Source organism: Coccinella septempunctata, chromosome 9, assembly GCF_907165205.1.
Source record: "Coccinella septempunctata chromosome 9, icCocSept1.1, whole genome shotgun sequence".
Classification (NCBI taxonomy): Eukaryota; Metazoa; Arthropoda; class Insecta; order Coleoptera; family Coccinellidae; genus Coccinella; species Coccinella septempunctata.
Window position 1 is genome coordinate 7,518,926 of NC_058197.1, and position 15,246 is coordinate 7,534,171.

General features: G+C 35.9%; 1 protein-coding gene across 3 annotated transcripts in view; it reads left to right on the forward strand.

The window, feature by feature from the left end:
- The first annotated feature begins 3,942 nt into the window (after positions 1-3,942).
- Positions 3,943-15,246, forward strand: part of LOC123320681 (fatty acyl-CoA reductase wat-like) — a 58,826-nt gene continuing 47,522 nt past the window's right edge. The window contains exon 1 of one of the 3 annotated variants that reach the window (XM_044908065.1): positions 3,943-4,078. Coding sequence is in view for 2 of the 3 variants with exons in the window: in XM_044908063.1 (XP_044763998.1) it covers positions 8,862-8,976 (115 nt within the window). In the remaining variant the exon portion in view is untranslated. Of the gene's footprint in view, positions 4,079-8,846; positions 9,094-15,246 lie in introns of those variants that run through there. The other 2 variants (XM_044908063.1, XM_044908064.1) reach the window with 2 other exon arrangements.

The following is a 15,246-nucleotide window of genomic DNA, read 5'->3' on the forward strand; positions in this document are numbered from 1 at the left end:
CAAATCCAGTTATTTGCATGGAAAATGCAAGAGATCAGTATAATATTATAATATGCACTAGCTTGAGGAGAGTTAATGTTCGTTATCTTCTTTGGCTAAAGTTTGAATACGTTACATCAGTTGTAGATATCAAAAATATTAACCCTAATATGAAATGCATATGATGCAGTGGTTGGGAATGGGTATCTCCCGAAGGAATTAACAGATAATTACAAGAATGTTAAATTCTTCAACAAAAATCATCTTGCATCAATATAAGTAAAAGGAATTGAAGTTTCAAGTTAAGATGAACAAAAATTTCACATGAATAAACAAGTAACAGGGCAACTTGCGCGTATTTGTGGCTATTCATCTTAATACATTGATTTAATAATAATAATGAGGTATTTATTACTACCTTAAGACATTTACATTGTATAGGACAAGTCAAATGAAAAATAGAAAAATCCATTTTAGGGATCTTATTCTCCGATGACATTTATCGAAAATCCTGTAGTAAACTTTTCGCATTAATTCACTCAAACATAAAATTCTCAAATGCCACCACTCTTTTGGGTCTCCCAATAGAAGGAAATTCTTTGTCGTCCTCTTCATTCACAATCTTTCTGATTGTGGAAATATCCAGCTGAAATATAAGTCGTTTAGATTCAGATGAAACATTATATAAATTCTCTTACATTGAATATGTACGCTACCGTCTGACGTATTTTGGATTTTAGAATATCAGGGTATAACTATTTGAATGAGCGGACCTGAATTCTAAATAGCACTTCCTGAAACCCTGTCTCTTTTTTCAATCACTTTCGGCATTTTCGTAATAAAATTGATATTAGTTGTGGCAACGGCGTTATGACATTAACGACATTTCATGAGTGCCAACCTAACTTCGTTCTAGTTACAAAAACTTGAGAAAATTATTTCATGGCCAACCGACTGCTAAAATAAATTTGAATGAAGTATACATTGAATTCACATTGAACTAAAGTTTAGTTCAATGTGAATTCATTAAAAATTGCTACGCTATGGAGATTTCATTTCTTTTGTGCCTTATCATATCATATCAGGTACATTTTTGCCTTTGGTATTACTGGGTAAAATAAAAAACATCTGTTTTCATCGTTACCGCCCGCTCTCCCCTTGCCAACCCAGATTGAACTGCACATTTATGTTCCATTTACATGCCTTTAATAGGCAATTTGGTTATTTGTAAATTGTTAAATAAGCTTCAAAATCGGAAGAAAAATATTATGCGTCATGGTCATGTACACGTTCTCCAGTACCGAATCATCACCGAAATGCTGATCAATTATTCTTTCAACTCTCGCGTCGTGAACAGTTCCAAATTCTACAAAAAATTCTGTTACTTTGGTGCTTCGGGGCTGTGTATTCTTTCCTGTTAAGGAATGTATTATTTTATCGCCCAGCAGGTTTTTTATAATTTTTTCATCATTTTTCCGCAGCATTGTCAATCGCTTTAAGTCTGAAAAATCCCTCGTTGTGCGAGGCTTGTGTTTTCTGGTTATAAGCAGGTATTTACTATTTTTGATGAATATCAATTCAATATCTGTTCTTGTTTTAGAGATTGATTAAAATTTTGGAATTACTGAAATGGTTTTTTGGATCCTTAGATCCTTTTTTTCCCAGCAGTTTGGTCATTATATAAGAATTTTTCCCTTCATATTTAAGTAGTAAACAAAAATTACCCAAAATCGACAAATTTTTCATTGAGCCTTCTTACAAGTACAAGTAGTAATGACCCAAATAGTTCTATTGATATTGATAGTAATGAAGAAAATTTGGAATTTTTTTTCCGATGAAATTACCGCTGCCGATAGTGGTATAGGTAAAAGAGAGCGTGTTGTCTACATTATCATTTTTCGAAAATGTGAACGACTTGGGAAACTTCAAGAAGAAAATATTGAGTTCGGATGAAAAACGTCAAATTCTTGATGTGGGGGCTATGGGGCCTCTGCAGCCTTCCGGTCGTTTTTCAAAAGACGCCAACCAACAACAGGTATTTTTCGAAATCATACTACTTTTCAATTCCTAAATATGAATCAGTTCATCGGTATTGGCTCTGTTATTCTAAAATACTAGACGCTGCCTATTGTCAACCCTGCTGGTTATGGTAAAAGTTTATGGTGTACAGGCATTCGGGATTGAGGACATTTATCTGGAAGAATTGAACAACACAGTTTTTCGAGTGGACATGTGGAAGCATGTGCTGTGTATGAAAGTTGGAAAAAAAATTACACTATTGATGAGGAAATTGAAGTTGGAATACGTAAAGAAGAGTCATTTTGGAAAATGGTATTATTTCAAGTATTTTCCTCAATAATTGTAGAACTATTCTCACGAAAGACACTCGTGTCGGGTTCATACAAGAAATTATGATAAAGTGGCTCTGCATCTTTGAAGTATTCATATTTCGACTTGATGAAAACAAAATAATTCATTAGGGGGCCCCACCATTTTTTGCACCAGGGCCCCCGACTACCTAGCTACGCCACTGATCTGAATCTAAACGACATATATTTCAGCTGAATATTTCCACATTCAGAATGATTGTGAATGAAATGGATGACAATCCTTCTATTGGAATTGGGACACCCAAAATAGTGGTGGCATTTGAGAATTTTATTTTAGGGTGAACGAATGCGAAAAGTTACTACAGGATTCTCGATGATGTCATCGTAAAAATTGATTTCTCTATTTTTCATTTGACTTGTCCTATACATTGTAAATGTTCTAAGGTACCAATAAATACCTGATCATTATTTTATTATTATATCAATGTATTAAGATGAACAGCCATCAGTTGTCCTGTTAATTGTTTATTCATGTGAAATTTTTGCTCAAAGGTGAAGTTCATCTTGACTTGAAACTTCCTTTAATTCCTTTTACTTATATTGATGCAAGATGATTTTTGTTGAAGAATTTAACATTCTGTTATTGATTATCTGTTAATTCCTTCGGGAGATACCCATTCCCAACCACTGCATCATATGCATTTCATCTTCGGGTTAATATTTTTGAAATCTACAAATGATATAAGCCAAAGAAGATAACGAACATTAACTCTCCTCAAGCTAGTGCATATTATGATATTATACTGATCTCTTGTATTTTCCATGTAAATAACTGGATTTGGTATGCCTTCAATCAGTTTGTATAAACTTCAAATATGTTCGTCACATATTTTCCGAAGAGATTCGACATTGTGATAAAATACGTAATAAAAGAAACTTTTACGTAGAACAGGCAACATAGCGTTAATTTAAAACCAAAAAATGTTTTGACAAGCGTCATAACCCCACATTTTTGTACTATACAGAGTGAAATGTGTCAAATTCCCATGGCCAACCGATGCTAAAATAAAAGTGAATGGAGTATATGAAGATCTGACGCGACGCCTTACGCCCACTCTTCCAGACGCGTCAAGTCGCGTCGCGTTTTAATAATGTGTTTCCGCCTTAATTGCTCATTTCAGAATATTTCTCGAAAGAATAAAAACAAGCAGTTGTAGATAAAATTTTGTACGTAACTCGTAGAATACTATATCATCAAAGCATGAATATCAAAATTGCTTAATTTGATATCTGATATCTGTATCCATCTCGTTACTTAATATCTATTTTTTTAATCAAGTCCTTGATGTAAATCAAAAACCCAAGAAGCATGCATTATAATGCATATGTAAGTTTATTATAATAAACTTACACATCGAGTGTGAATTACCTGTTTTATGCTCATATACTCCCTCACTATCATGTTCTTTCTTGATTAATAAGCGTTCAGAGCAATTAGCATTCTTTATTAGTACTTACGACTTCATTAGTATGACTATGGAAATTGATGCATGTTGAGCAGAAAATTTTTTATTTCGAAATTAAACAATTTTGGCATCCATAAATCGGAAACATCAAGAATAAATTTCCATTTCAATTTCTTCGAATTATCGTAAAAACTGAGTTAGTCTTACATCAACATCAGTACTGACTCCTCAGTGCAGTACATAGATATTTCGTCTGAAGACGAAATTAAAAAAAAAGTGAATCTAGTGAATTCTCGAAAGAAGGTAAGCTCAGCACACAATAGCACTTTGATATAATATTCAAAATCGGTAATAATACTTCAATCGACAATCAAACTCTAAATGAGAGTATGAGAGATCAAAATCTGAAAACTCGTCTAGTACTACTAATTTTGTAAACGCCGAGTGGTAGAAGCAAGTGAGGAAAATCAGATGATTTAGAGATTTGGGAAATCTCCATCTCATCGCGAACCACTGCATATCCGAGTACGCGAAAAATGACGAACTAAAAGACGAATAACCGGAGCATAAGCATCTAATACTTTCGAGCAGGGGAACAGATCGGAAATGAGGAGAAAAAGTTCCAGAATTTCGAGGTTTCTGTAAATGTGAACACATTCAATTCCACCTCCGGCCTGAAGTTTCTTATATTTTCGTTTTATAATAAAAATCTTTTTTGGCATTCTGAACAGTGTCTTCATAAGAGACAACTTCCAGAGAAGTTACTATTCGGAAATGCAACCGTAATTCCCGGTAGATATAATTCGCTGGAACCAAATAAAGTTTATTAAATTAAACAATATAGGGGTGTAAATGAGTAGTTCAAGGGGCGATTTCTTGTATTAAAGTAGTGTGGGGGTTTTACATATATTTTATTTTGAGTTGCTCCTGCTTACACACAGCTCCATACATATGGCACCTGAAAAGCAATTTTTAATTTTTTTTCTTAGAAATCAGAATATATAATCAAAATTGAAACTGAGCGGACGTACTATGTTCTATGGGAGCGAGGAGGCCTTGAGAAAATATCTACTACTTTTTTCTATTCCATGTATACACACAGCTCCCTGAATATGGCACCTGCAAAGCAATTTTTAATTTTTTTTTCTTAGAAATCAGAAAATATAATCAAAAATGAAACTTTCTATGAAACATATAATATGAACATTCTATGTTCTATGGGAGCGAGGAGGCCTAAAGAATATATCTACGTTTTTTTTTCTATTCCATGTATACAGCTTTTCAACCCAAAGAGATAGAGGAAAATGCCACATTGCGGTTATCTTTCTTCGAGAAACTGATAATGCCATAAAATGCATTTCTTTTGTTTTCTAGTTATACACGATTTAAACATTTCTCTTTGTACTAGAATGTTGAAATAACAACATTAAGAGGAGTTTCTCCAGTTTCTCGCCATCCGTATAAGGCGTAAAGGGGGAAAGACTACCAGAATGTGGGGTGTTGCCAGAACACTTGAACGATAAGTAGAAGTTACAAATATTACAATACTTTCCACTTTCGTCGAAAAGATGGCAGCACTTAACGAACGCCTTCTTTCAATTTCACCAGAATACGAATTGTAGCCAATAGCGAGAGTTTTCGAGAAATTTTTTCCTGTGGAAATTCATAGAAGAGATAATTTCACCTCGGAAAGTTAATAACATGAATGAATATTTGTTCTTCAATGAAAAAATTTTCTTATTTTTTTTCCGTTTGAAGAATAAAAAAATTTCTGACTTTCTGACGAACTGATTGAATTTTTGAATTATAATGAAAACCCTATATAAATTAGTGGTTTATGACGTAAGATATTCATTTTCTCTTTTTGAACTGACCACTAAAACGGTGAAGACACCTCTTAAATACACTTTTTTGATAGCAATACACTGGCGCACTCACATTTTTTCCCAGAGGTTTCCTTACTGAGCTATGACATAAAGTTGTGTCAAAGTTATGGAAAGAATGGTTTAAAATAACTTGAAAACCAATCTACGAAGGCGTAGAAGGGCCACATAATATTTTAAAAATATTTTTCCTTAAATTCCGGAATTTAAAGAAATTCCGAGTGCAAACTCGGAATTTAGTAAAATTTCGACTTTGAAATCGGAATTTTATTTACTTCGAAACCGATACAGGCTAGATGCTCAGGATGTTCTACAGTTCTACGACGACATAGATTATTTCTCCATATATACAGAGGGATTGATGGGAGGTTCTGCTTTCGTAATACAATGTGTTTATGCGTTTTAGTGAATACTGAAAATCATTAATATTGTGTGTTCGTACATTTATAATGAATGTGATTGTTATTTATACAGGATGTTCTTTGATATTATTGAACTCTCCTTGCATGAAATCATATGTTATGTATGTATGTATAATGAAAATATTATACAGGCTGTTCCATGACGGCTTCGGCTTTCTCGATGTACAGAATCTCTTATAAAAACTAGTTTTCCATATTGAGGTACATAGGTACAGGTACATAATGAAAATCGATGAGGAATGTACACATGGTTCTTGGATTCTGTTTTCTTCAATGAAGAGGTGATTTCCAACATTCCAACGAGCTTTATGTGATGATTCTCACTCTGTAGTTTCAACTTCCTCATGAGAAAAACGCAGAAGATATCCAAGAACCTTCTGTATATATAAAATCATCACATTGGCGTAGCCGTTTTTTTTGGGAGAGGTGGCGGGGGTTTGCTGGGAGCTCAATGTTATTTTATGGTTACTATTTCAGTACTGGGGTGGAGGGAGGTTGTGTCCAACCTTACCTCTTACTGTCTACGACCATAATTTCATTATTATTCGAAGAAATGTACCTAATGACAATTTTCTCCAATAAAATACATCAAGATCAATATTTATTAGAGAACATCGTGTTTATTTTGTGAAATCTGAATCCTCCCATGGATATCTCAGCTTATTTGGCAATGGTCCAATTCGTCATAGAGCAGCCTATGTGAGGTTTTCTCACCGTTGTAATAACTTTTTCATGTAAGAAACATCAAAGCACACCGGATCTACCTCGGGGTGTACTGATTTCTTGTCCATTGAGATAGCCTCACGATCACATGTGAGAAGGACAATTTTTCCATAAAATATCCGTAATATACCTAAAAAACAGTTATGTCTGAAAAAATATTCATGTCATGTCATGTCTGTAAAAGGTTGTCATATCATTGTTATGACCTCTCATAGAAGGAAACTCAAATAATAATGTACACCCTGTGTACATAATTATTCATTTATAACATATCTGGGAACACCTTGTATTATATGAAATTGAATATTTGTGGAAAAGCAAACTGTAATTCAGGAACAAATCTACGTCGTCGTAGAACACTCTGTAGAAGTTCGGAATTTTGTTAATTTCCAACTTTAAACTCGGAATTTAACTAAATTCCGACTTCAAAGTCGGAATTTAAGAAAAAATATTTTTAAAATATTATGTGGCCTTCTACGCCTTCGTACAAATCAGTATTTTTTCGGTTTTTCGGGTCATCACACATCGCCCTTAGATTAATAATCATACCATAGGTGACATAATATTATTCTGTAATTAAGACTACTCATACTCAATAATTCAAATTTCACATAAAAAATACATTTTTCATTATATCTTAATGTATCAGAGGACGATATATGATGTATTATATATTTTTTAAGAGGAAGACGGAATTTTTCTTTTTATCTCATTATTTCGAACTGTTACTTCCGTAAGAGAAAACAAAACTTTATATTATAGCTCAGGAAGGAAACCCTTTAAAAAAAATCAGAGCACGAAACTGAATTGCTTTACAAAATGTGTATGTGAAATAAAAATATTTCAACATCCTAGCACAAATAGAAACAAAGATTATGACCAATGTTGAGATCGTCCAAATTTCCATTTTTTCCAATAACTCGAAAGCAGAAGAATAAGAAGAGGAATGCAGTTGAGAGCATTACCAGTTTCTCGTTTCTCGAAAGAAGATGACCCCAATGTGCCATTCATTTTCCTTTATCTTTATGGGTTTAAAAGTTGTAGTTCAGATATTACCAATTTCGCCCAGCCTGCACTCCTGTACAGTAATATGTATTATGTGTTATGAGTCAACCAAAGTGTACTCAAGGTGAACCAATCAAAAGTTCCGACATCAATTCAAGGTACCAAAAATGTCATCCATATACATTTATTTCACTACTTTTCACCTTGAATATACAACTGAAGTATCTTTAGAAATGGAATGTGCAGTTTTGATTTACATTTCACTTTAGACAGGGTGTTTCCTAAACATGCGAAATGACTTTCAGGGTTGTCAGGGTATTATTCTCTGAGTGATTTGCAGTCGGAAAGGTCCTGTAGGCGTAATAATTCATTTCCAAGATACTGGGCCATGTAGTTCAGGTATCACCCATTTTGCCCACCATATACAGGCAATCGGCATGACTCTTGAACGCCTGCATGGATCTTCATGAAAATTTCAGGGAATGGGTATGGGCCAGTGTCAAATATTTGCACATAAATAACTTGTTATTTACACTTCTTGTAAAGCATCCTGTACATCAAATCTTCGAAAAGTGAAATTATTCTCAGAATCTACAATAAATCCCCTTTCGAACAAGCCTACTAGGATCAATGGTAGGTACACTTTGCATAACCATATTACGAACCTTTGAATATTTGAAATTTTCAATTTATAGTAGGTAAAAAATGCAAAATGTAATGCATCTGCCCTGAAAGCCTATACAATCATTCGTGAAACACCCTGTATAACTCTTCAACAGCAAGTTGGTATTCTACAAAGGCCTTAGGGGTGTAAGCATGGTGAATTGGCCCTATAAAGATAATTGAAAGATATTGTTAGGATTTGTTGGTACCAAAAAAGTTATGATATCCTGAAAATTGCAGATCTCTTTGATTTTTGAAAAATAAATTATGTGAAAATTACAAAAATAATTAGCTTCTAGAAAATCATTATGATCTTCGTCGGATGTAAGGATACATGAAAATTGAGATTTTTATTTTTCATTTTTTAGTTTAATTTTCAACTATGATACAATGGCACAATTATTATCAAACAATTTTATTCGGATTTCAGATTATTACTCGGATGCATTCTGTGACTTACTGTCGTTCTATGGGTTTCAGCGAACCGTTTTTGAGTCTACAAGAGGTAAAAACTGCCTGGACAATATTTTTTTGAATTTTGGCTGTTTAGATTGTCGTGCTAAGGTCCATGAAGTGAGTTTCTCTGATCATAGAGCGCAGAGGTTAACGATGAGGATACCTGGTGAGTCTAGAGATAGGTCGGTTCGGGTTATCCGACCGCGTACTGGATGAGCTTTCAATGAGTTTTATAGCTTCCTGGAGAATATCGATTCTCCAGCAGTTCATGGAACTGCTTGTTTTCAAACATTTTCATGATGTTTTCCTTGATGCATATGACAGATATTTTCCTCTTAAGGCTATCATCAGAGAAAAATTAAGGGTGGGTATCAGTGAGTGCTGGTACAATGATGGATTGAGAGCTCTACGGGATGACCTTAACCTTGTATCGGGTTTGTATGACAGATACGGCACTGAGCGTCTAAAACTTCATAAGAGAAGGTTGAAAACGAGTGTTGCCCGTTTTACGTAAAAGTTTCTGTTATTACGTATTTTATAACAATGTCGAATCTCTTCGGAAAGATTGGCTGTTCTGTTCATCTTAATGCATTGATATTATAATAATAATTAGGTATTTTTTGGTACCTTAAGACATTTACAATGTATAGGACAAGTCAAATGAAAAATATAATTAGAAAAATAAATTTTCGGGAACTTATTCTACGATGACATTCATCGAAAATCCTGTAGTAAACTTTTCGCATTAATTCACTCAAACATAAAATTCTCGAATGCCACCACTTTTTTGGGTCTCCCAATAGAAGAATATTCTTTGTCATCCTCTTCATTCACAATCTTTCTGATTGTGGAAATATTCAGCTTATATAAATTCTCTTACATTGAATATGTTCGCTACCGTCTGACGTATTGTGGATTTTAGAATATCAGGGTATAACTATTTGAATGAGCGGTCCTGAATTCTAAATAGCACTTCCTGAAACCCTGTCTCTCTTTTTCAATCACTTTCGGCATTTTCGTAATATTAATTGATATAAGTTGTGGCAACGGCGTTATGCCATTAACGACATTTCATGAGTGCCAACCTTACTCCGTTCTAGTTACAAAAACTTGAGAAAATTATTTCATGGCCAACCGACTGCTGAAATAAATGTGAATGCAGTATATTTTCACTCTGTTCCACACAGAATTGCTGGGAGTGTCGATAAAGGTAATATTGACGTCGAGACTTTGTTTTCGAAAGAAATTCGAAGTGATCTCAGTTTTTCATTTAGGGAGGTATCTTTTATCGAGGTAAAAGATATTGTGAGCTCATTGAAGAGTAGCACTTCTAGAGATTTATATGATTTGACTTGATAAAGAGGAATATAAATACAATTATCTATACATTGACCAAACTAATCAATGGCTGTATTCGAGAGAATGTCTTCCCGGATTGCCTAAAAATAGCCAAAATAATGCCATTTTAAGGGGGGGGGATAATTCTGCTCCAGATAATTATAGACCTATTTCTATCCTGCCGGTCTTTTCTAAAATCCTGGAAAAGGTCATGTGTGTTCAGATTGTAGAGTATTTTGAGAGAAATCAACTTTTTTCATCTTCACAATTCGGCTTCAGAAAGAAAAAATCGACAACCGATGCTATATTGAGTATATACCAGTTTGTTTTAGAATGTTTTGAATGAGGAGAGTATACCTTGTCGCTGTTTTTAGATTTAACTAAGGCGTTCGACTGCGTACCTCATGCAGCATTATTGGCTAAGCTACGGAGATATGGTTTGTGTGAGAGTAGTTGTAGGTTGGTTCAATCATTTTGACTAATCGATTACAAACAGTATTTGTTAATAATAAGTGGTCACAAAAAACGAAAAATACTATTGGAGTACCACAAGATTCGTTATTGGGACCTATTTTATTTTTAATTTATATAAATGACTTTCCAGATTTTACGAGCTTGGTGCATGATGTTTTATTTGCCGACGATACGAATATTTCTGTTTCATGTAATGATATGAATATGGCGAGGGAACTATTTGCTGGTATGAGGGCGGATGCCTTGAAGTGGTACTCGGGTAATGGACTCTCTGTCAATAAAGAGAAAACTGAAGAGTTTGTTTTCTTCTTGAAGAGGACCGAGGTGGGAAGTGTGAAATTTTTAGGTCTACAGTTGGATACAAGACTCACTTGGTGGGCTCATGTAGATTATTTGTGTGCAAAGCTGGCAAGGAACATTTTTGTTTTGAAACAGTTATTTTCCTCCGTATCAGTTGAAGTGCTTAGGTCGGCTAATAATCACTAGAACCAGCACTGATTGAGCCTTCAGTTCTCTGATTCCAAGCAGAGACGAATGGCTCCGTCACAAGGAATTCTATCTACAAGGACCTTGCTGGTTCACTGATGGCTCCAGAACCAGTCAGGGATCTGGAGCCGGAGTCTACAGCCGTAGACCGCTAACTAAACTCAGTGCCAGTCTGGGAAAGTCGGCGACAGCTTTTCAGGCAGAAATCTTCGCCATTGATCTGTGCGCAAGCCATTTACTTGACAGTGGTTGGGCGGGCAGATCAATAAAAATCCTAACGGATAGTCAAGCTGCGATTAACTCTCTCGCAGCAGACAAATGCAACTCGGCACAGGTATTTGAATGCAGATCTAAACTAACCAAATTGGGAAGTTCAAACAGACTGCAACTGATTTGGGTACCTGGACACTCTGGCTTCAGTGGCAACGATGCATCGGATGCTCTAGCCAGAGAAGGCGCAACATCAACGCTTATTGGCCCGGAACCCAGTATAGGAATTTCCTATATTTCCCTTGGATAAGGCAAAAGGTCCTGGAGCACTGGCGCAACCGTCCTGGACTGCGTCACTCGCACAGGGCTATTTCAGTGCCTGCCAGCCCATACACCAGTCGTTGGCTAGGATTTTCTAGAACTAATCTGAGATGTATAATGGCGGTTTTCACAGGACACTGTAGACTCAGAGCCCAACTCAAAAAACTTAGCATCGTCAATGACCCGCTCTGCAGACTCTGCTTAGAGGAGGACGAAACAATTGAGCATATACTCTGTGACTGCCCGGCGGCAGACAGGGTCAGACATGGAGTTTTCGGCTCTCCGAAGATGATCCCAGAGGAACTCAAGAATCACTCCCCCTCCGACATAACCTCTATGAGCTTGTCTGTGTGCTACATTAGACCGCTTGGTCGCAGCAAGGGCGGTCCTACGGGGGGGGGGGGGTTAAGGGGGTAATTACCCCCCCCCTAGGGCCCATAACGAATTCCACTGTTTAAATTTTTCGTATGAAAAAACTAAGAAAAACAATATTATAATGAAATAAAAAGGAGAGATTCCTTGTACACTTTGAAGAAAAAATATGGGACTGCAAATGCTACCTAGTGATACCTACAAGGTGTTATTTGAAGTCTTAATCTGAAATTTCAATTGTTCTTTCAATTACTACCCCCCCCCCCCCCCCCCCCCCCCCAGAAAATCAGTCTAGGACCGCCCTTGGGTCGCAGTGGCAGGTTTGGGTTTATCCGTCCAACACACCCAGCAATCAGTAATCAGTAGGTCGGCTAACCTCTCGTTATGTGAGTCCCATTTACCCAATAAATTTGGTATATAGCATTATCTCATCAAAAATTGACTACACTTATGGCAGTTGTTTCGTTTGTGCTTAAAATCACATGTGGCATTTAGGTCGCACACCTCTGTTCTTTGGCGAAATCAAACATGTTTTTTTTTCAACTATATAATATTATAGTTAAAAATTGAAATGAAAATTAAAAATCTCATTTTTCATGAATCCTTTCATGAAAGGAAAATTATAAAAAAAAAATTTCTAGAAGTCATTATCAGCCCTAAAAACATTTCCAAAATTTGAAAAAATCGGTTAAAGAAAAGTTTTATTTGACATTTTCACAGAATTTGCTTCTTTTCAAAAATCAAGTGAATTAGAGATCTGAACCTAGAGGATTTCATGACATCATCAGTACCTACAAATCGTATCAATATCCTTCAAATATCTTCCAAGGCCCAATATACCATCATATATGATGAAATAGTCAAAAATTGAGAGTAAACCAATGTTAAGAATGCATTTGACAGTTCAATATTCGCAAAAATATCCTACAAAATTTGAATTTTTTGCATAAAGCCGTTTTTTTGTGTTTCACGAGACTGCATTTTTGAAAACAATCGCGATTTTATTTTTTATTCTCTATAATATCCGAAAAATTGAATTTTTCCTCTACTTTTCATCATCTAAGATTACGAAATGAAAATACATATTCTTAAAATTTCTGCAGCTCTTCCTATTTCATCCTGAGTATCAAATTTAAAATGTTTTTTATTAAATCTTCGTTTGTGGTATACTATATGACTCATTGTTCCCAAAATAATTCTATCAAAATCCCTCGTTCCGCCCTGCACTTTCCTACTGGGTCATTTCAACTTGTTCGTCAGTCGTACACACTAACGAACATTCAGAATATTCGTCTACAGATCGAGCGTGTTATTTCCTTTGAGCCTGCGTTTACACGAACGACAATCAGTGAACGACTATTTTGTAGGTCAACGCACACGGACGACAGTCTACCAATAAAATCGGTGGTCAACGCACACGAACGATCATTCAGTCGATGATTGTAACAGGAGATGTTTTGCGGTTTATTTGAGGTACCGAATTGATTGAAAAGCCAATTTTATATCCTTTTTGAATTCATCCCAGGCATCAATCAACTGTACAGACACTTCCTCTCAAAGTTTCTTCTTCAGTAATTTATTCGAGTACTCTGCTGTTGAGGTATACTCTTCTGTACCTCACAGATTAATTTTTCAATGTCTATATCCATTTTTGATCGTGTACCTACTATTTAAAACGCTCGCGTTCAGTAATTCAAAACAGAATAGAGATCAAGAACCGACTAAACTGTCGTTCGTGTGCGTTGAAACAAGAGAAACCTATATGCCCATCTGATTCACCGACAATCATGACGGGTGCAGACATGGAGCGCACTACGACTGTTTTGTAGGCCCGACTAAAAGTCGGTCATGTGCGTTGGTGCATTAACATACGTGTTCTGCATCTCAACCGACAAAAAAGACGCCCACTGTCATGTCGTTCCTGTGCGTAAGGCATGGTTCTCACTGGAGCGATACGATAAACGATGCGACAGATGATTCGATAAGCAACCCGACCCTGATTCGACACCGATATCTTATAGCCGTGCAAACGTAATGGAAACAACTAATTCAGTGCACACTGAAGCGATCGCGATACTAAACCGATAAATATCGAAATCGCGTCGGTTTGGGCGACACAGCTGCCGGGTCGCTTCAGCGACAGAAATGTGATTGAGAATCAAATCGGAAAAAGTAGCATAGAATTTCGTAATTGATTGACAATTAAGCGCTTAATTTGGATATCGTATCGCTTCAGTGTGCACTGGAGTGTTGCGAGATAAAAGTTGCATCGGGCGATAAAAGATTGCTCATGTTGCATCGCTTATCGTATCGCGAAATTCTACGCTACTTTTTCCGATTTGATTCTCAATCACCTTTCTGTCGCTGAAGCGACACGGCAGTTGTGTCCCCCAAACCGACGCGATTTCGATATTTATCGGTGTAGAATCGCGATCGCTTCAGTGTGCACTGAATTAGTTGCTTCCATTACATTTGCACGGTTATAAGAGATCCGTGTCGAATCAGGGTCGGGTTGCTTATCGAATCACCTGTCGCATCGTTTATCGTATCGCTCCAGTGAGAACCGCGCCTAAAACTGACAACTATCGGATCGCTCCGAACGACGCAGGTGTCAGTTCGCAATACGACGAAAGCCATCAAATTTTATGGGATTTTCATTGACGTTGCACGAATCGTTTTTCATTGAGTACGCGCCTTAACATGATGAAAAATTCATGAATATTCAAATTAAAAAAAACGTTTCTCACATTTTTCAGACAAAAAGTAGGTAGTTATAAAGAAACAAAATACACTGCGCAAAAAAATTAACGCACATTATGGAAATCTCAAATTCATTCTACAACTGAAGGTGTTCTCAATGATAATTATTTTTATCAGAATTATGCATGCATATGTTATCCACTTTCAACGGTTTTCTTCAATACAGATGTTTTTTCCCAGCAGGAATAAAAAAAGATGATTATCAGATTTTGAATGTATTGGCTCCATTCTAAAATCAGTTGTTCTCGATCAATTCTAGTGATCAATAGTTTTTCTTTCGTTTGATTTTCTACACTCGATCGCTATGCAACGCGAAACACGCAATTTGACCCAAGAGGAATGTGCCCAAGCGGTAGTT